We start from the raw sequence: 22,833 nt of genomic DNA on the forward strand, positions 1-22,833 counted from the left end.
TAAACCGATTTTCAAATTTGATTTACTTGCTTCTAAACTCTCTTCTGTCGGATGTGGCAAAATTTAGTTCATTTGGACTGATATTTGTCATTTGATGCAAAATTAACCCCAAATCGGTTGAATGTATGTATGGGAGCAATATCTAAATTTGAACTGATTCTCGTCAATTTTAATAGGGTTCGTCTTTCGACCAAACAAATATTGTTTGGAAAATTTCATCTCAATCGGATAATAAATGTGACCTGCATTTTGTTCATAAAAATACCTGGACAGGCGGACGGACAGATGGACAGACATGTATAAATCGATCCTCAAAAGTAAGTATGGGTTTATCTCGCTTCCTTCTCCATTTTACAAACAAATGCACAAAGAAATAATACCCTTACCCCTATGTGGTGTAGGGTATGAAAATTCACGCAATGGTCCATAAATAAATATTTACGGAAAATCCTCAAATATATTGGTGAATTAGTCCCTGAAAAAAATTGTCTTGAAAAGTTCATATTCTGTTAGCACTTAACCGATAGCCCCTTGATAAGTCATTCATAAATAGGCCACACTTATTTCTCTGCAAACAAATCTTCTTTTTAACATACCCATCCAGTACCTTTTTAATTTTCCTTCCTTTCAATAAGCCGTTGTTATAAAACATTGTACTTACCATATTATAAATTCTCGTACATCCAAGATAATTACAATTTGGAATTACAATTTAATATCATCAAATAATAAATATTAATTATGTTATGAAACTCAAACACTTAACAATTCGTTGCGATCTGTGGGCGTGTAATCTTCAAGTTAATGTTAATAATTTCGTTTAAAATGTATCCAGATTACAAAACATTCAACACCTCCCATGGTGGATATCGTTGATATCGGATTACAAATAATTAAAGTGACACCTCGATTATGAAGTTTGCGTTTTAGCATTAAAATTTATTTGAAATTATAAATAATTCCATTGAAATGTAGCGCACTTATCGCTAACGCTAAGTGCTGTTCATAGTTATTTTATTTAAAATAGTTTTGATTTTCATATTGAAATATTTGATTATTTGTTGAAATTTATTCGCAGTCCAATCAACCGGCTATTCATTCATTTATGCCCGGCTACCTGCTATGTCCAGCCATCATTCCCCATCAGCAATGGGAAAATAATAATTCAATTCAATTTTGAATTTCAATTAAATTTTATTGTTATTTTATAAATACATACAAAAAAATATTTACATTTTATTTTATTATTATTAATATTACGTGTTAATTGTTTGTTCACTTTTTACATTGTAGGTTTATGTGTGTGTGTTGTGGTGTGTGTTTGAGTGCACTATTTAAAAAATACAACTATCTTTACTCGTGGCAACTAAAGGTGGCATAAAAATGTAATTTTAACTAAATACTAAAAAGAAGCATTCATAAATAATTTAATATATGTTATGTATAAATTTGTATAATTTTAATTTAATGTAGGTTTGTTCTTGTTATTTTTTTTTTTTTGTTGATTGGTTGGTATTTCGTTATAAATTCTCATTAAAACTAGCGATCTTATCTAAAGTGGGGAATGTATTTCTTTAAGTGTAAATGTATATTACAATTTTCTAGCCTGCTTTAAGATTGCATGTGGTTTGACAAGGAAGTAAAAACATTTCTTTGATACTTTGTTGATAACAAATAAATAATAATATGAAATTGTGAATAAAAAACGCCATGTAACAACAAATTTTCTTGTACTCTAATGCAATTGTTTTGGTATCAATTCACTATTTCAAATATTCGAAATCACATGGAAATGAAATATATTTCGTCATTGCGGATCCAAATACAGAATATCGGTTGGGGGCTATACGCACAATGTTTCGCCACCGGAGCTAGATCCGCGAAAAATGTGGCAAAAATCATCGAAACACCGAATATCGACAGGTACTGTTACATAGGGGCTATACCAAAACGTGAACCTACACATACATCGTTTCGCTACCGGAGCTAGAACCCAACATGGCAATTAAATTCTAGTTTTTAGAGAAATCAGTGAAAAACTGTTGCAAAAATCATCAAATTACCAAATATCGGGAGGTACCCTTGTATGGGGCTATACCTAAACATGAACCTATACATACAATGTTTCGCCACACGAGCTAGAAACAATTATGACCAAATGCCAATTTTTCGACAAATACATGAAAAAACAAGTAAGCAAAGGCTACAGTCGAGCGGGGCCGACCGTTGAATACCCTACAACACTACAATAAACGATACAGTTTATATAGGCGAGATACTCGAAAGAATTCCACAAGATATTGTGACAAATAATAAAAGAAAACCATCAGGTTTCGTTCTCTAATTTTCGATTAATAGCAACTTAAACTAATTTGCTCATTTCCCATTTAATGGTAGATGTTGCACTTAAATGGTCTTCCTAGATCTGGAACCAATATTTCCCAAAGACCTATAATCTCTCAGAAGTGGCAAAAGATTAACATTTATAATTGGTTTTTGACTGAAACGAATCTATATGAGATACAGACATTTGACTATATTCTTCAACGAAATCAGCCTTAACGAAATAGTCAGAAGTGCGTCTTTCCTGTATTTGTGAATTCTCCAAAAAGTCACTGGAATGGACATTTTCGTATTTTGTCTACAAAAGTTGGCAAACTCCTTCACACATTGAATATTTTTGGATGGCCATCCAAAACTCCTTGGCTTTTGCCATGTCCGGTAATCCTCATTCAAATGACCGTGAGGATCGGGCGATAATTACGACCTGCTGACAATTTTGCAGTTTTTTGGTCCATTTCAACCCCTAAATATAGGGCGATCATCTCCAAAAAGAGTAGGCTTCTATTCTGACCCTCATCTTATCCCCATGCAAAATTTCGTAAGGATCGGGCCATAAATGCGATCTGTATATGATGTCCTGATATCCTAACTACTTAGTTTTGTTAGCTGTAGAAATATTACCAAATGTTTATTGAAAATGAAAATATGCCAAAAATATGACAAAATTGAAAAAATATGAGAAAATATTACAAAATCAATATTTTCATCTTTAGAGAGATATTTTTATGCGATTTTTTAGACGTTTTTTCTTTCCTGCCAAGAGGCCATTCTGAATTAATGAGAACTGTCAAAATCAGTTCAGCCGTTCACGACATATATGAGATCTTTCAAGTATATCTTCTTTGATGGACATATATATCGCACATATTTTGCTATATATTCGATTTGTTGGATCTTAACATCAATGTAAAGATCAGAAGTAACCTTGTCATGGCTTTGTGATTTCGCCGGGATTTAAAATATTCGCGGTTTAATGAAAAATTTTGAATTTTTTCAACAAAAAATATATGGTCTATTTTACCCGCTAAATATTATCCGATAACCACCCAAATGGGTAGGCTTCTTGCCAGCCCTAAACTCTAGCTACATGCGAAATTCCGCTTCGATTGGTCTTTAATTGCGACCTGTATAACTTCTGCAAAATCCGACATTTTTTCAGTATTTGGTCCATTTCAACCCCTAAACATTTGGCGATCATCTCCAAAAGAAATAGGGTTCTATTCTGACATTAACCCCACCTACATTTTAAATTTCGTGAAGATCAGGCCATAATTGCGACCTGTAGAGTGATTACAAATTAACATGGACAGACGGACAGACGGACGGACGGACATACATAGCTAGATCGACTCAGCTCGGCGAGCTAGGAAGATCCATATATACTTTCCTATATGGGAAACCAATATTTCGAGGTGTTACATAAATTCTGGCCCAATCAAACTTATAATACCCCCAACACATAGTGTTGTAGGGTATAAAAATTCGCAAAAATCACCAACATACCGAATATACAATGTTTCGCCGCAGAAGCTAGAACCTGTTATAACCAACAAATACTGATTTTTAGAAAAATCCGCGAAAAAATGTGGCAAAATTAAAAAAAATACCGAATATCGGGAGGTACTGTTATATGGGGACTATACCAAAACGTGGGCCGATATATCTCATTTTCAATACCAACCATCTTTAGCACATTACAAATTCTTCTGCTAAATTTTAACATATACTTCAAGTAATGTGGGCTGTATCGTGATTTCAACAGACAGACAGATATTATCAAATCGACGTAGAATTTTATGCTCGTTATGAATACATATACTTTATTGGGTCTACGATGACTATTTAGGGATATTACAAACGGAATGACAAAGTTAATATAACCTCCTTTCCAAGGTATACCTCTCAAATGAAACCCCTTATATGGGGGCTATACGAAGACGTGGTCCTTCACAAGTATTTTTTTGTGATACCGATTCTGAACTTTAAATACGAAATTTGTAACATTTCCTGTGGCGATCTATACGAAGACCTGGACCAGCATGGGCAATTTTCTGCAGTACCGTTCCGGTGAATAATGTAGCTAAAATCATCAAAATACCGAATATAGGGGGTACCGATATATGGGGGCTATACGAAGACTTGGCTCTGTATAGACAATCTTACGTCACATGCTGTAGTATCCATTACGAAGGGCAAGAACGAAATTTGAAACAATTCCTGTAAATAATGTCGCTAAAATCATCAAAATACGGAATATAGGGAGGTACCGATGGTACCTGGACCTGTAAGAGAATTTTACGTCACAGACTGTAGTACCTATTAGGAACATTGAATACGAAATTTGAAACAATTCCGGTGAATAGTGCCGCTAATTTCATCAAAATACAGAATATCGAGGGATACCGTTACATGGAGGATAAAACTAAACGTGGACCATGTTCAATACCAAATGTCCTGCAGACCAAACACACATTTGTGTAAAATTTTTTTAACAACCTACTCCAATTCGTTCGTAAGCTAGAGTCATTTCCACAGACGGACAGACAGATAGATGGACGGAAATCGCTAAATCGACATAGAATTATATGTTGAGGGGTCTAAAATGTATATATCCACCATACTATGGTGAAGTGTATAAAAATGGGAAAATTCACAAAAAAATAGTGCATATCGTAATAATTTGGAAGAGGCCTTTGAAATTGGAGACTGAACACTGTGTTTTTAAAATGTTCAATCAATTGAGACTAAGTTTTGAGATGAACCTTTGTGTTTGACCAAGACGTCACTGACAAAAACTATTATTTTTTGTCTAGGTTTATGACTTTTTCGACGTACGTATGATGCATGGGAAAAGTATGTAATATACGTCAGAATTTCTGATAGACCATCTATGATGACTGATATTAGAGTCCAAGGATATTGGTGATATGATATGCCCTCCAATATGTTTAAAATAATTATAAATCGTATATAATGGGAGGTACGACCTATCCCCCCTTCCTGTACCTACCCATCAAAGTTTCAGGACAATTTAAATTTTAAGCTATACTTAGTGGCACTGGTCGATTTTTAATGGGATGAAGTTGCTAGACAAATTGCATGCCTAATTGTCAGTAATTTAATTTTTTGAAATTTGTATTTTCTCGATTGTTACGATTTCTAAGACAAGGATTTTTTTCTAGCCATTGTTCACAAATAAATAGATTTGTATGAAAGTTCGGTTGCTCCCACAATTGAGTTCTAAGACAGTACATGAAAAAACTGACAACTCAAATAAGTCCTTTCATTGGGCTGGTTATTTCAAATTCTTTCGATTTTCTTGATTCCGATTTCCAAACAAGAACAATTTGTTATTGCATTGTGTCATTTTCAATGCACACTTTTACTTCCCATCAATTAACCCCAAGTAATCTTAATGAGATTTAAGTTTCCTTGCCGTCCCTCTTCTCATTTTTGTTTTGTTTCGCTTTTTTGTTGTCTGTTCTTCGTTTTGTTTAAATATTATTTACAGGTAAACTCTTCATAGTTCTCTTCGCAGACATCACATTGCACCTGACAGCACCATTTAAACTGACAGCGACACTGGGTGGTGCGTCGGATTTGTTGGGTATTATAGCCACGCTCACAGCAGAGCAAATCACAGCTTTGAAAGCCATGCAAGGTGCGATTGCAGACACGACCCTGGGTGCCCAGAACGCCCTCCTGTAAATTGCGTTCACAGTAATTGGGCGATGTTTGCAGATAGACCAAATCCATGCGTTTGGGATAGTTCTTCACCTTGCCGGCACGATTTTTTCTAGGGAACGGAAATAACAACAAAGAAAAAATGAAAACGAAATTAGTCATAAACATTTGATGAGTGAAGCTTGCAATCACATTACATACTTGCTTAAAACTAGTTTCAGTCCATTTTTGCCTTTGGCGGCTTGAACAATTTTGGCTTTATTGTATTTCTTCATCAGAACATCGCCCACCACCCGAAACGAGGGTAAACTCTTCCAACAGGTCTTCATGACACAGGAGCCACTGACTCCGTGACATTTGCAATCTGTTTTTAGGAGATTTTTCACCAGCTAAAACAAGAACAAATATTTGTAAAATTTTTAAGTAGTATAGAATAGAAAGTCTTTTTACCCTCCTTCCTGCTCGATTATTGTGCAAATTCATGAGACTCCGAGCATCACCCTCAATTTCCCGGGCATCTAAGAATTTGCGGGCAAATTTCATGCCAAATTCGATATCCGCCGAACAGCCACCCCATTTCCATGGCTGTTGACCACCTCCACTGAGGCCACTCTCAAACTCCGCCTGTATACCCCGCCGCGTTGATGTGGGCTTATGTTGCACATCACAGCCACATAGTGTGATATTGCCACGCGCACATGCCGCCGTCACAGCATGAGCAGCCCCGGCACTTGCTATGGCATATGTGAAGGCAGCCTCACGAGATCCTGTTGGAAAATTTTGAATAAAAGATAAGAACTCTGTAGAAAATATCAGAAAAATAAAAAATCGACCGTAACTGAAGAGAGAAAAATTGCAAAGCTCGGCGGCCGAAGACTTTTTCTAAAAAAATTCGTCACTCAGCTTCTGGGTAGTCAAAAATTCTCAGTCCTGAGTAGAAGAAAAATGTTTTCTCACTACTCAGCTTCTGAGTGGACGAAATATTTTCTTCAGAAATTTCTCAGTAGCCGAAGGTTTTTTCTAAAAAAATCGACACTCAGCTACTGATAGTCAAAAATTCTCAGTCCTGAGTAGAAGAAAAATTTTCTCTCTCCACTTAGCTGCTGAGTGGACAAACAATTTTCTATAGAATATTCTCTCCCTCAGCTGCTGAAAAAATTTTCTATAGAAAATTTTCTCCCTCAGCTGCTGAAAAATTTTCTATGGAAATTTCTCTTCTTCTTCAGCTTCAGAATTGACAAACATTTTTCTATAGAAAATTCTCCCCATACTCAGTTGTTGAGTATACGAAAAATTTTCTATAGGAAATTCTCCCTACTCATCTGCTGAGTGGACGACACAATTTCTATTGACAATTCTTCCTCTACTCAGCTGCTGAGTAGACGAACAAATTTCTGTTGAAAATTTTAACTCCACTTAGCTGCTGAGTGGCGAAAAAAATTCTATAGAAAATTCTCTCCCTACTCAGCTGCTGAGTGGACGAAAAATTGTCTATAAAAAATTCTCCCTACTCAGCTGCTGAGAAGACGAACAAATTTCTGTTGAAAATTCTCTGTCCACTTAGCTGCCGAGTGGAAGAATTGTTTTCTATGGCAAATTCTCTCAAAACTCAGCTGTTGAGTAGACGAAACATTTCTGAGTAGTCAGAGAATTTTGAAATGAATATTCAAATTTTGTTAAACGATAATTCAAAAGAGAAAATCGATACTTACCAACAAACATAACATGCCCGAAGACATCCTTCTTCCACACTTCCGAACAATTCCAGCGATGCCCCCGAAATTGATACTGGCACTCATGGGCGCCCAATTGATGGCCCTCACCCAGGGCAATAAATGCATCCGGTGACTCAGAGCATAGCTGTCGCTGCTGGGGCGTTAGGCCAGGTATGCGGGCACACAAAAGTGATGATGTAAAACTGGATACTAATCTGACAAATAATTAATCGAAATCGAAAGCAATTCGTTAATAAGCGTTACAATAATGACATTATACTAGACAGTAACAAAAAAGCTATAAAAAATTACTACAAAAAAAAAAAAAAAAAAAAAAACAACTGCATTTCCGATTGACAAATCATCAATTGTTTCGATACGTCGCGTTTTTTGTTTGTTTCGTTATTGGGGAGATGCTATGATCCAACTATCAAACATCCCATCCACAAGATCAGATATGAAGCCACTGCTAAATATTGGTCTTCCATTGTATTTTCTAAATTCAATTCATTCGTTCGTTCGCTCGCTGGTCCGTTAGTGATAAATATGCCTTCAAATAATTAAAACCCACACACAAAGCCGCTAAACAATACTAGAGTCATATATTTAACGTTATTACGACTACCAGCTATATGTCTGCTCCAATAGTTTGTATTAGAGTTTTTTGTTGAATTTGTTTTATAGTTGTTGTTGTATTCCCTAACAATAAGAAACGGTTTCATGTTGAATAAGCACTGTGTTTCAAGCTCACCAAAAATATTGTATCAAACCGTTGAATATCAAATTGCAACCTATTCGGTTAAAATGTGGTTTGAGATGCCAATTTTTGGAGCTAGAGTTATACGAGGACAATCCGAACATCGAATTTTCGACCAATTAGTATTATAAAAGAGACTCTGAGCTCAAAAAGAAGCACAAAATAAGCCGGACTTATAAAATGGGCCAAATGTCAAGACATGAACCGATATAGAAAGTTTTTAATTGGCTGATTTGTTATTCATTGCAAATCCTAATATTCTTTTTAATTAGAAAATGTGGTTAAGATCTTAAGGCTAACTTATCATAAAAACCTTTCCTAATTTTTGATCTGCCTTGGAATTTGTTCAACATAACCAAATCAGAGCCACTTCTGGTGAAAATGCAGCTAAGAACTATAAAATTTCCAAATATAAGCTGGTCTCGCTTTCGGAGTCCATGTTAGCACGCTGACCCCTATCCAGTGTTTTTTGTAGGCGATTTGTATACCCTCCACCTTTGAAAAGAGGGTATATTAAATTTATCATTCCATCTGTAACATCCCTAAATATTTGTTGTAGACCCCATAAAGTATATATATTCACAATCAGCATAAAATTCTGTGTCGATTTAACGATGCTCGTCTATCTCTCTGTTGAAATCACGATACAACCCACATTATTTCCGCTTCAATTTGTATTGTATTGTATTTCCGAACAATTTGTATTGTACCTATGTTGGTTTATATTGAAAATGAGATATATGCTCCACGTTTTGTATTTGTAGGTCATAATGGGTTCTAGCGCCGGTGGTGAAACATAATTTGTATAGGTCCACGTTTTTGTATAGCCCCGATATAACGATATCCACCAATATTTGATATTTTGATGATTTTTGCCACATTTTTCCACCCAATGTTTAACTTAATGTTTTTTAATTGTTTATTTTAAGCTGCGTACATTCTATTTGTTGGAAATAGAGCCTTCGAAATACTTAAATCGCCTTTTATTGATAAATGTTGGTAGAAAAAAAAAAAAAAGAAGCGAGTTGGACAGGTTTGGCCTTTCGCCAGTTGAAAAGACGCAGTTGGGTTTGTGGATCTGTCGTGGAAGGTCGTCTTGTCTGCAGTGAAAATATTGCGGCTTGCGAATTGAATATCTTACTTTATTACCATTTATCGTAGATTGCATTAGCTTATACGGATGACTTAAACATGCCGTACATGTTATCTCCTAGACTTTCGAAGTAATTAGTGGACAAAGTATATTTAGTTGCAGTATTTTTTTCAATGGAACTCGACATTATGCTTTCCCGAGCTTACACATACTTAATGAGCTCTATGCCGACTGGAAGGTGCTATGATCAGAATGTTTAAGGTTAGACATTTTCGGATATATCGCTCGCACCTTGAGGAATTCCCTGTTCTTCGGGGTTTGGACTTCTATTTTCAGAGTTCTACGTATGATTGGCGTCCAGACATATAGTTTATTGTCAAATGTAAATTTTTTTGGACGGGTAGTAGTTCATTCGAAGTCTTCGAAAGGTCTGGTGTAATTGATATTATTAAATGCTATATTCTATTACATAATTTTCTGGTTGAGTTGGCGAATACTGATGGAACCAATGTCGAATAAACTGTGCGACAAAATTCAATTGTTTCAATAATTATAGAAAAATCCAGCATATTATCAAGGAATAGCTAAAAATGGAAAACACGTGAATCCGAGTTCTGAAATTTTACATCGTAGTTTCAGGTTCCCGGGCAGGTTCCCTATCGTTAATATTTCTTGAAATATTAGGGATAAGATTCCTCTGAATCTTTAGATTTTAACACTCAAAGCTTCTATGGAGGGCATATTAGCTTTGTCATTCCATTTGTAACTCTTCGAAATATTCATGATAGACTCTAGAGAGTATATATTTTCTGGATTAGCGTAAAATTCTAAAACGATTTAGCGATGTCCGTCCGTCTGTTGTAATCAGGCTTTCGAACGAATTGAGATAGAAGGCTAAACTTTTGCATACAATTTTTGTATTTTGCCAGTAGGCAGGTTATGTTCGCAAATGGGCCATGCTGTTCCACGTTTTCCTATAGCCCCCATATAACCGAACCTCTCGATATTCGGTGTTTTGATGATTTAAGCGACATTATTCACCCGAATTGTTTCAAAATTTCGTATTCGAAATTTGTAATGGGTACTACAGCCTTATGCAGGCCCACATCTTCGTATGGCTCTCGTATAAAGGTCATCATTTAAACGGTGTTTTTCGGAATTTTTTTCAAATATTTCAAGTTCCCTCCAAATAGTGGAGGGTATTAAAAAATCGGCCCATTAGCTGCTTTTTTACTTGTTTCTGTTGTATTCTTGCCACAAAATATACACACAACAGGTAAAAAAGTATAAGTTCGGCCGGGCCGAACTTTGAATACCCTCCACCATTTGGAACGAATTTTCCAAAACAATAAAATACGTTAAAAAAATCTGTTAAAATCTTTAAAATACCGAATGTAGCTGTTATTTTAGGGTTTATACGAGGACATGGACATGCATAGGTAACTTTTGTCATAAGCCAAATGGGAAACTAAAAAAATGGTGATTAATGTAGCTAAAACTATCAAAATACCGAATATCGGGAGGTACCGTTATATCGTGGCTACACCAAAAACGTGGACCTGCATGGACCATTTTCAATTCCAAAAGTCCTGTTGACATAATATACATTTGAGTAAAATTTTATCAATCTACTTTGTTCGTTCGGAAGCTAGAGTGATTTCCACAGACGGACAGATGGACGGACATCGCTAAATCGGCATAGAATTTTATGCTGATCAAGAATATATATATATATATATATATATATATATATATATATATATATATATATATATATATATATATATATATATATATATACTTTGTGGGGTCTAAAATGTATATTTCGAGGTGTTACAAACGGAATGACAAACTTAATATACCCTCCATACTATGGTGGAGGGTATAGAACAATGAACCAATTGGACTTTGTATGACGTCATACAAAAATCTTTATGCATAATTCTCCTCAAGAATATCACCGAAATGTAAAATTGTTGAGAACATCGGTGAATTAAAGTTGATGTCGCTTCACGCCCATCTTCTACCACAGCAGCAATATTCTCGGGTGTATGCACGGGTTTTGTCTTATTACACTTTGTTATATCTATGTGGATGTCTTTTTCCTCACTTTTTTTAGAAGATAATGAAAACATGGAGCCGACGGTGATCTTCTTCTTTTAAAATCCGTACACAATTTTCGCACACATGCTGCAACATTCAAATGATTTTCAAAGTAATGTCGCAATAATTCCTAGCGTTTCATATTTGTTCAGCGGAAGGATACCATTCGTGTTATAATCACTAGTTGAATGGCAGACCCTGTATATACTTTATGGGGTCTAAAAAGCTTATTTCGAGGATGACAAATTTAATACACCCTCCATAGTTTGAGTCTTGGAAACAATTAAGTCGAAATCAAGCCTTTTGTTTGCAATTTGCAAGTACTGTGATATTTCCAATGCGCATGTGCAACATATGATGGGTATGATATGTGTTGTTTTTGTTATTGTATGTTTTTTTTTTATTGCGCCCCCTAGTAATTGGACTTGGAGAGGCTTGTTTGTTGGTACTACGTTTGTTTCTTGCTTTGCAAATGGAAGGCGTTGTTGGTGGAGGTGGTGCTGGTGGTAAGTCATGAATTCATGAATGAACCAACGAACGAACGACCAAACCGCTGACTGGCGGCATTTATCTATAGTTGTTTCTTTTTTCTAAAAAAAAACACAAAAACGACAATGAATTGTTCTACAACAAAATGGTTGTTATTTTGTTAGCCGCCTTTTTTCTTCATCCGACACAACCAGCGATGTGTTTTAAGCATATTGTTGCTTTTGTTGTTGCCATTGTTGAGCAAACGTTTATTGTATTTGAACCGTGGCGTGGTAAGTTAACTCTCTAAAGATTAATGCGTTAACATGACGATTTCATGCTGTGTCAAAACGGCTACCTTAACCACAGAAGAAAATCTAACAATGGCATTAATGACAATACGAATGGGGAATGCCATGCTGAGGGAGAAAAACTACTCAGATGTCTTATTGATGGAATGCAAGGAATTTATGAATCTCTACATCAATGGGACTTCATATATGAGATTCTGCAGTTTGAACTTGTAACAGATGACATTTACTAATATTTCGAAGAAGGCGAATTCCAAGTTTTAACGTGAAAATTCATTTAATATAATTTCTACTTCTTAAGAGGATTTCAATCTTTCCATGTTTAAAATTCAGAATTCCATGGCATATCATTGTCCCAGTTTGTTTTTATACCCTCCACCATACATAGTATGTAGGGTATATTAAGTTCGTCATTCCGTTGTAACTCATCGAAATAATCATTTTAGACCCAACAAAGTATATACATTCTTGATCAGCGTAAAATTCTAAGACGATTTAGCCCTGTCCGTCTGTCTGTCCGTCTGTTTTAATCACGCTACAGTCAAAACGAATTAAGATAGAAATCTAAAATTTTGCACAAATCCCTCTTTTGTCTGCAGGCAGGTCAAGTTCGAAAATGGGCTACATCGATCCACGATATCGTATGGCCCCAAATGTAACGGTACCCCCCAACATCCGGTATTTTTATGATTTTAGCCACATTTTCCAATGGAATAGTCAGAAAATCCACACGAAGAGTTCCTTGTGAGAACTTTACTCCCCGAAAGAGAATTGTCTATATAAGTGCACATTATCGTATAGCCACCATATTACGGTACCCCCCGATATTCGTTATTTATTTGGTGATTTTAGCCACATTTTCCAATGGAATAGTCTGAAAATCCACACGAGGAGTTCTTTGTGAGCACTCTACTCCCTGAAAAAGAAATGTCTGTATAGCTCCACGATATCGTATAGCCCCCATATAACGGTACCCCCCATATTCGGTATTTTGATGATTTTAGCCACATTTTCCAATGGAAGAGTCTGAAAATCCACACGAGGAGTTCTTTGTGAGCAGTTTGCTGAAAGAGAATTGTCTATATAGGTCCACGATATCGTATAACCCCATATAACGGAACCCCCCGATATTCGTTATTTTGATTATTTTAGCCACATTTTCCAATGGAATAGTCTGAAAATCCACACGAGGAGCACCTTATTCTCTAAAAGAGAGTTGTCTTTATAGGTCTACGATATCGTATATCTATAATGGAACCCCCCGATATTCGGTATTTTGAAGATTTTAGCCACATTTTCCAATTTTTTATTTATTTATTTTTATACCCTACACCTCAAGGTGGTCAGGGTATTATGTCTTTGTGCATTTGTTTGTAACAGGCAGAAGGAAACGATATAGACCCATAGTTCCTTTTGATGATCTGCATAGAATCACATTCTGAGTCGATTTATGCATGTTCGTCCGTCTGTCCATGTATTTTTGTAAACAAAGTACAGTTCGCATTTATTGCCCCATCCAGATGAAATTTTGCACAAATCATTTGTTTGGCCCAAGGACGAACCCTATTGAAATTGGAGATAATCTGTCAAAATTTGTTCAACCGATTTGTTATTTTTGTCCTCCGCAGCCGTAATATGCACTCTGTAACAACAATATTTGGGAAAATATATCAAATACAGCTCAGAAATACATTTTCTAAATTTTATCGAGATCGGATCAGATTTGGATTTTACTCCCATAAATAACTTCGTCCGATTTTATTGCGCACCAAACGTCTAATATTTGTCCAAATGGGATGGAATTTGGCACTTAGGACCGAATTGAGTCTAGCTCCCATATGTACAGCCCACAGCCGTAATATGCACTCCGTAACAACGATATTCAGGGAAATATATCGAATACAGCTCAGAAATATCTTTTTTTGAGATCGGTTCCGATTTGGATATAGCTCCCATATATATCTTTATCCGATTTCAAATTAATTGTGCACCAAATGGGCAATACAAGTCCGAATTTGAAAGATACAAATGCTTCGGCATATTTAGTCCTTTGAACTTTGAATTATAATCATAGCGTGTATGATTGAATACTCCCATAAAAACTTTTAATTGTTATGTGGAGCTCTACTAAATTAGTGGCGTAGGGTATCTCAAAGTCGGGCCGCCTACCTTTTTTTTTTTTTTTTGTGGAAAATGTCTTATCTCGTTCCAAATGGTGGAGGGTATTTAAAGTTCGGCCCAGCCAACTTACTGCTTTTTTACTTATTTAATTTAGTTTTTAATAAAGACTCTCTAACACCATTCAAACAACATATGGGTTAAATGTACATATTTTTTAATACCCATGATTCCACACCATCGAATGTCAACAATTTTCTCCTATTTTTTGTTTTTTTTAATTGATCTGTTGACAATTTTCCATATTTGGTTGCTATTAGATGTTTCCAATTAATTTAATCTCCTCTCATGACGATATCTGTATGTAATCTTATAAATAATCCTGTCTAAATTTGATGATATTTGATCGTCTACTTTGTAGCTAATTTGTCATTTGACGTTAAGTCATGTCTTTAGTTTTGATTAGAATCAAAAGTGACATTAAATTCATAGCCGTTGGATGGTTTAACAAGAAATTGGCTCTTCATGTTTTTGTCGTTTCTTCTGTTAATTGGGGATAATATACCAGCTGAATGCATACATAGAAATCGGTGCAAGGCTGGTAATATGTGGGCCTTTCTAATTGAGGGCTCTGAAAATCTGAAAAAAAAAAATTAGTTATTCAATATTATCCAACTGGTTAGTTTATTTTTAGCGTTTTGAAAACTAAAGCTGATAGCGTGTGGAACACTTTAGCATGGCATACACCATAACGGTTCGGTTCGAGGATAAGTAAAATCCAACATTTTTAATTGCAATTGAGTCAGTTTTTATGTGAACTATAGCAAAGGGTGATTCTGTTTCGAACATCTTATGTGGGCAGAAAATTTACTTAGCCGCGCCCAAAACGTCAATTCCAGCTAATTTGGCTGATCATTTTGACAGACACATTGAAAAATCGAAAACCAGGTACTTGGTATTGCGAGTAATGGACCCTTATTGGCCAGACGTGCCAAAAAAAACAAGTAAAATAGCTGTAAGTTCGGCCGGGCCGAACTTTTAATACCCTCCACCATTTGGTACAAATTTGGCAATTTCCAAAAAAATAAAATCTTTAAAATACCGAGTCCTTATACGACGACGTGGACCTGCATAGACAAATTTTGTTATAAGTTATTACAATATTTAACTGCGAAACTTGAAAAAAATCTGTTTATAATGAAGCAATGGGGGCTATACGAAGACGTGGACCTGCACAGATAATTTTCTGGCATGGGCTGAAGTATCCCTTACGAACTTCAAATGCGAAATTTGAAACAATCCCGGTAAATAATGTCGCTAAAATCATCCAAATACCGAATATCGAAGGGTACGGTATATGGGGGCTATACGAAGACGTGAACCTACATAGCCCATTTTCTGTTTTATGCTGCAGTATCTATTACGAACTTCAAATAACAAATTTGGAACCATTCCGTTAATAATTGTCGCTAAAATCATCAAAATACCGAATATCGGGGGTACCGTTATATAGGGGCTATATGAAGACGTGGACCTACATGGCTTATTTTTTGACTTAGGATGTAGTATCCATTACGAACTTCAAATACCAAATTTGAAACGATTTCAGTAAACAATGTCGCTAAAATCATCAAAATACCGAATATCAGGGGGTACCGTTATATGGGGGCTACACGAAGACGTGGACCTGCTCAGATAATTTTCTGTCTTAGGCTGTAGTATCCATTGCGAACTTCAAATGCCAAATTTGAAACAATTCCGGTGAATAATATCGCTAAAATCATCAAAATACCGAATATCGGGAGGTACCGATGGGGGCTATGTGATAACTTGGACCTACGTGGCCCATTTACAAACTTAACTTGCCTTCTGGCAAAATATACATGTGTGCAAAATTTTAGCCTTCTATCTCAATTTGTTCGAAAGATAGCGTGATTACAACAGACAGAAAGACGGACAGACACACAGACGGACATGGCTAAATCATCTTAGAATTTTACGCTGATCAAGAATATATATACTTTGTTGGGTCTGACATGAGTATTTCGAGGAGTTACAAACGGAATGACAAAATTAATATACCCTCCATATTATGGTGGAGGGTATAATAAGCATATTGAATAATGAGATCCATTTGCATTTAGTGGCTTGTTTGACAAACATAATTGTCGGATTGTCGGAAATAAGAGAGTTTTTGCTGAGAAGCTTCTTCATTCTCAATGTGGGGAAAATGGTCCAGCGGGGGTCATTGGATCTTTCTTTTTCGCTGAAGTTGGATAGATGAGCACTCGTGGTGAACGGAATGTGCTATCAAGAGATGATAAATGCTGTTTATATTGGGAAATTGGGTGGTATTAATCTGGACAATGGCTACTTTCCACAAGACGGCGCAACGTGTCGTGCAAGCAGCGAATCTATTACTCTTTTACGGAAAAAGTCGATTCAAGATCTCTATTAAATTGGTGTCGCTATTTAGGACTCGACGTAGTCTAATTTTCATTTGGTTACACGATAATATAGTCCTGAAAGCGTCTTCCTGGTGGACATTTGGCACATTTTAATTTTATACCCTCCACCATAGTATGGAGGGTATATTAAGTTTGTCATTCCTTTTGTGACACCTCGAAACATATATTTTAAAACCCACAAAGTATATATATTCTTGATCAGCATATAATTCTATATCGATTTTGCGATGTCCGCCCGTCTGTGGAAATGACTCTAGCTTACTAACGAAATAAAATAGGTTGTTAAAATTTTGCTCAAATGTATATTATGTCCGCAGAACTTTTGGTATTGAAAATGTATATTATATCCGCAGAACTTTTGGTATTGAAAATGGGTCATGTAGGTCCACATTTTGGTATAGCACGCATATAATGGTACCTCACAAAAGTCGATATTTTGTTGAATTTAGCGACTTTATTCACCGGAATTGTTTCAAATTTGGTATTTGAAGTTCGTAATGGATAATATAACTTAAGACGGAGAATTGCCTGTGCTGGTCCACGTCTTCGTATAGTCTTCATATAAAGGTTCCTCCCGATATTCGGTACTTTGATGATTTTAGCGACATTATTCACCAGAATTATTTCAAATCGGGTATTTCGTAAGTTCGTAATAGATATTATAACTTAAGACGGAAAATTTTCTGTGCAGGTCCACGTCTTCGTATAGCCCCATATAACGGTACCAACCGACATTCGTTATTTGGATGATTTTAGCGACATTATTCACCGGAATTGTTTCAAGTTTGGTTCGTAATTTCATGATTTTAGCAACATTATTTACCGAAATTATTTCAAATGTTCATTTTTAAAGATCTTCCTATGACAACAATTTTTATATGCAGGTCCACGTCTTTTCGATGACTTTAGCAACATTATTCACCGGAATCGTTTCAAATTTCGTATTGGGAGTTCTTAATGGTTAGTACAACCTACGGCAAAAAATTCGTAAGCAGGTCCACATCTTCGTAGTGCGCCCATTTAACGGTTTTCATTAAAGTGGTAGTTTTTGGATTTCTTTTTTGAAAATTTTCAAGTTCCTTCCAAATGGCGGAGGAAATTAATAATTCAGCTAGGCCGAACTTAGCTGATTTTTTTTGGAAGAAGAATTGAAACATTGCCAACAAAATGTTATCGACTCTCTTCTCTGAACTTCCACAGATAAACATAGGGGCATTGGTTAATATATTTAGAATTTTATGGTAACGAAGGTTATACTAACTTTATGGGGTCTCCGACGAATATGTCGCGATATTCCAATCGGAATGACAATTTTAAATTACCCCCTAAGAACTCAGACCCCTTTTGAATTCTACATATACGCATCTAATGTCATCACACCCGCTTTGAATTTTCTCACCCAGACCACCATCACAGACACCGTGTAATGCATGCATACTATATATGCGCTTATGGGAGCATATCATAAACATGGATTACCAATAAGAGCCTCTTTAATAGTGGCATTTGGCAAGTAGCAAGTAGCCTCTTTTCAATTTGGTTACAGGAAAATTCATGAAGAGAATATGGTCTTGAAAGCATCTTCCTGGTGGACATTTGGTACATTTTATTTTTCATTTTTAATAACATGTCTTCTTCTTTATTATGAAATGAACATAGTATTATTTATCTTTCTATAACCGATTTTTGCGTATTTTCATATCTTTAAATACTAAAAAACAAATTTACCGTCAAATGTATACCTCAGTTTTATATCTGACCTAAGTTTCAACATTGGGAAAATGATATGGAAAAGATTCAAGGAGCCAGGCATGCACAGACTGCGAGTGATATTGTATGTTATGTTTTTATAGAAAAATAAAACAATTAAAAAGCGCGTATCAGCTGACTGACATTTTATATAATTTTTAACTTGTATATACATGTAGGATATTGAAGTTGGATTTAAAAATCGGCTCGATTTAAAATTAATAGTCTAAATTGGCTATAAGACTGTCAAATATAGGTAAGAATAACATTCTTTAGCATTGGGACTTTTCGCCGAGCAGGTGTGTCTTACCATCAATAGGTTTTACTGTTGATTGAGGAAGAAGGAATTGAATGGGTATGGATGCGTTTTCCACAGCTTCGAATCATTTTACTGTCTCTTAAAATTGAATTTCTCTAAAACCTTATCTATCTAAGAAAAATGTCATAAATCTCTTGGAGGATTTAAGAAACATAAAGTCGACTTACCCGATCTCTATTCTTTCTTTACCGATTTTGTTTTTGTTTTTTGTTTTTGCAAAAACAATCTATGTTAAATTAATAATATTAAATAAAAAAGCAGCTAAGTTCGGACGGGTCGAAATGTTAATACCCTCCAAAGAAACTTGAAAATTTCAGAAAAATTCCGAAAAACTCCACTTAAATGAAACCCGTTATATGGGGACTATACAAATACGTGGACCCGCATACGAAATATTTTGTCATAGACTGTAGTACCCATTACGAATTTTAAATACGAAATGTTTTACAATTACGGCGAATAATGTCAAATGCCGAGAAAATACCGAGTATCGGGAGGTACCGTCATATAGGGGCTATACGAAGACATGAACCTGCATACTAAATGTTTTGTCTTGATCTTCAAATACTAAATTTGAAATAATTACGGTAAATAATGTCGCCAAAATCATCAAAATACCGAATATCGGGAGGAACCGTTATATGAGGGATATACGAAGACATGAACAGAACCTATATATATATATATATATATATATATATATATATATATATATATATATATATATATATATATATATATATATATATATATATATATATAGGTTCTGTTATGAATATTTCTAGGAGTTACAAACGGAATGACAAAGCTAATATACCCTCCATAGAATGGTGGAGGGCATAAAAATAGATGCCCTATGATATGATGGCATTTTTGAGGAAGCATAAAAATTAAACATAGATGAACCTTTGATTCCCGGAGCGATTTGTATAAGAAAACTATAGCTCTCCACCAAAATTTTGCTTTGTGGAACTATATGAAATTTCAAATGTTTATATTAACAGGACTACACATAAAATTTATAGCCTGTATGTCGGGGGTTATTGTTTAGAATTCTGAACGATAGGTCGTTTTTGTCAACATAGGTCTATCTTGACGACGAAGAATGTACCTTCATAATTTCCTTGAAAGAAACTCTTTGCCTTAGGTGTGAAGGAGTTAATTCTGAATAACTTTTCAAACCCTTGAGACGAATAGCATCACATTATTTCAAAATCTCCTACATTTCAATAGGCATGGACCAATTTAATTGGTCTGTGTCATTTAACATTACTAAAGTCTAAGTGCGGCCGCTACTGTGGCCTGTGCCTTACACTATTCAGTCTGCCAGTCTTTTTGTCGGTGTGACTGCCACAGATATACACTCTTCGGCCCACATCTCATTTTGACGACTTGGATGACGGCGGCCATGTGAGATTGTGGATGTGGCTGGCGATGACGACGACGACGATGATGATGATGTAGCCCCCATTAATTGTATGTGGCACGACTTGGCAGTTAATTGTCTTAATTCCGCCATAATTACATAAATCATATTGCATTTAACTTCAGGTGGATTTCTGATTGAATTACAGCAATGAGACAGCTACAACAACAACATTAATGCTGGTAAGCAAATCCACCAACCAATCCAACAACAATGACAAATACACAAAACACTGACGTGGACGACCCCTGAGGAGATTTGTGCCATAATAAAACAAAACTAGTCATTCATTTGCTCCGATCGCTATTTATGCCAGGCTTTTAGATTTTTTAAAGTTAAGTTAAGATGTGAGGTTTTGTTTCTGTTTTCGTTTTGCGATTGGAAGTCTAGAGAATGGGTGCGAATTTTATATTATTTTGAAACAATATTGCTGTTTTTATGATTGTAAATTATATATTTTTTGATTTATGGCCAAGAACATTGTATGGTTTATTGCATTTTGCTTGCTTGTCAGTTGTAATGGAATCATTTATGCGCCAGAAATCAATGAGATTTTAAATGTCCAGGAAATATTTTGTAGACATTTAATCAAATTTATGATGCTATACTCACGATTCTTGTTCCATTTATATTTATTAAAAATATGTATACCTATACATTTTTCAATAGGAATATATGCACTATATGTAAAAGGTTTTTCAGGTATAAAAAATAAAATAAACATAGATTTCCGTAATTTGTCACTCTAGGACGAAACAGCAGAAAATAGAATCTTGGTCAATATGGGTGGGTAGCGGTGAGAAAAGGCTGGATTTTTTGGAATTAGAAGTGCACCTTTTGGTATTTTGTAAAACGGATACAGCTTAAATCTTGACATTTTATATAAAAAATAAGTTTGGGACGTAGTGTTAAGATAAGTAGGTATTTCTGGAAATATGTACTGAGTGTAACAACTGGTACTTAATTCGGTACAATTTTGTTTTGTTTGAATGGATTGATCTGGAAATTTAAAATGTTGGTTGCCAACCACATAACTGAGGGTATAAAAATATTAAAGAAATTTTACAAAATCTAAAATTGATCATATTTTAATGTATTATCCCTTTCGTTTCAATTTTTCTCGCACTTGTCATCTATACAGGGTGAAAAAAGCTTCTCAAAGTCAAACGTCATAATTTTTACATTTTTTTTTTAAAATTTTATTGAATTAGAGCAAAAAATGTCTGAAATAGCATCAAATTTTAGAATAAGTTTAGATTTGTTCGAATTGGTCACCTTTGGCACGAATTATGGCCTTCAAACGGCCAATGAAACCGTCACACGCTGCCCGAATGTTGCTCCGCGGTGTTTTGGTCCATTCCCGGGGAAGCGCTTGCTTGAGGTGATCGACACTTTGGTTTTCTTTAGTGCCAACCTTGCATTCCAAAATACTCCAGACACAATAAATGAAGCGAAGAACCTCATTTTGTTACCATTCTTGGGTGGCGCGTGCTTAGTGTGGTGGTGCAGTCCTGTTGGAATGTCCAAGGACTGCGGCCAAAGTGTTTGCATGCCCAAGGCTTTAATACACCTTCCAGAATATTTTCGCGATAATATTCAGCATTTTTTCTGATGCCACGGTCGATTAATACGAGCGGAGAGCAACCATCGGCTGTTATGGCAGCCCATATTATCACCATGGCCGGCGCTTGAGTACTGGTGGCCAACCGAAGGTGCACGGTTTCAGCTGATTTCATTGGCTACTTGCCATCATCATTTTGTTTGTTTACAAACTGCGGGACAACGAATGTTTTCTTATCGGAGAAAACCAAATTTGGCGGTTCACCACTTTCGGCCAAGCGAAGAAACTTTTTAGCTATTTTGAGTCTATTTTCTTTCTGTTGCGGTGTAAGTTCTTGCACTTTTTGGAATTTCAATGACTTTACCCCGAGCTCATTGTTTAACATTTGCCGAATGGAATATTGCGATATGTTCAGCTAATGAGCCATTTTTCGGATTCTGCGACGAGGGTTTCGATCAAGTCGCTTCGCTTCTTTACTTTTCGAACCATGTTGCTGTTTTCTTCCGTCCACTTCATTGATGTCGGGCTACGCTACCAGTACCATGGTAACGAACAATGGTATGAGACACAAAAGATTTATTCACATTTAAATGCTAAAGTGCTCTAACGACAGCCACTTGTGGCTTTCCAGCCAAATATAAAGAAATCACACTATCACGCTTGAATTCCATCACGAATAACTTTTTTTCTGGAAAATTCACACGAAAATGCTTTGGTA

At 35.6% G+C, this 22,833-nt stretch overlaps 1 protein-coding gene across 2 annotated transcripts in view; it reads right to left on the reverse strand.

Moving 5' to 3' along the window:
• Positions 1–5,794: 5,794 nt before the first annotated feature.
• Positions 5,795–22,833, reverse strand: part of LOC131801663 (protein Wnt-2-like) — a 78,339-nt gene continuing 61,300 nt past the window's right edge. For both annotated transcript variants that reach the window (XM_059120575.1, XM_059120574.1), the window contains exons 3-6: positions 7,740–7,957; positions 6,478–6,794; positions 6,229–6,416; positions 5,795–6,139 (exon numbers count right to left, since the gene is read on the reverse strand). In XM_059120575.1, the coding sequence (XP_058976558.1) occupies positions 5,845–6,139; positions 6,229–6,416; positions 6,478–6,794; positions 7,740–7,957 (1,018 nt within the window). In that variant the 3' untranslated portion in view covers positions 5,795–5,844. The remainder of the gene's footprint in view (positions 6,140–6,228; positions 6,417–6,477; positions 6,795–7,739; positions 7,958–22,833) is intronic.

This window comes from Musca domestica, unplaced genomic scaffold, assembly GCF_030504385.1.
Source record: "Musca domestica strain aabys unplaced genomic scaffold, Musca_domestica.polishedcontigs.V.1.1 17, whole genome shotgun sequence".
NCBI lineage: Eukaryota > Metazoa > Arthropoda > Insecta > Diptera > Muscidae > Musca > Musca domestica.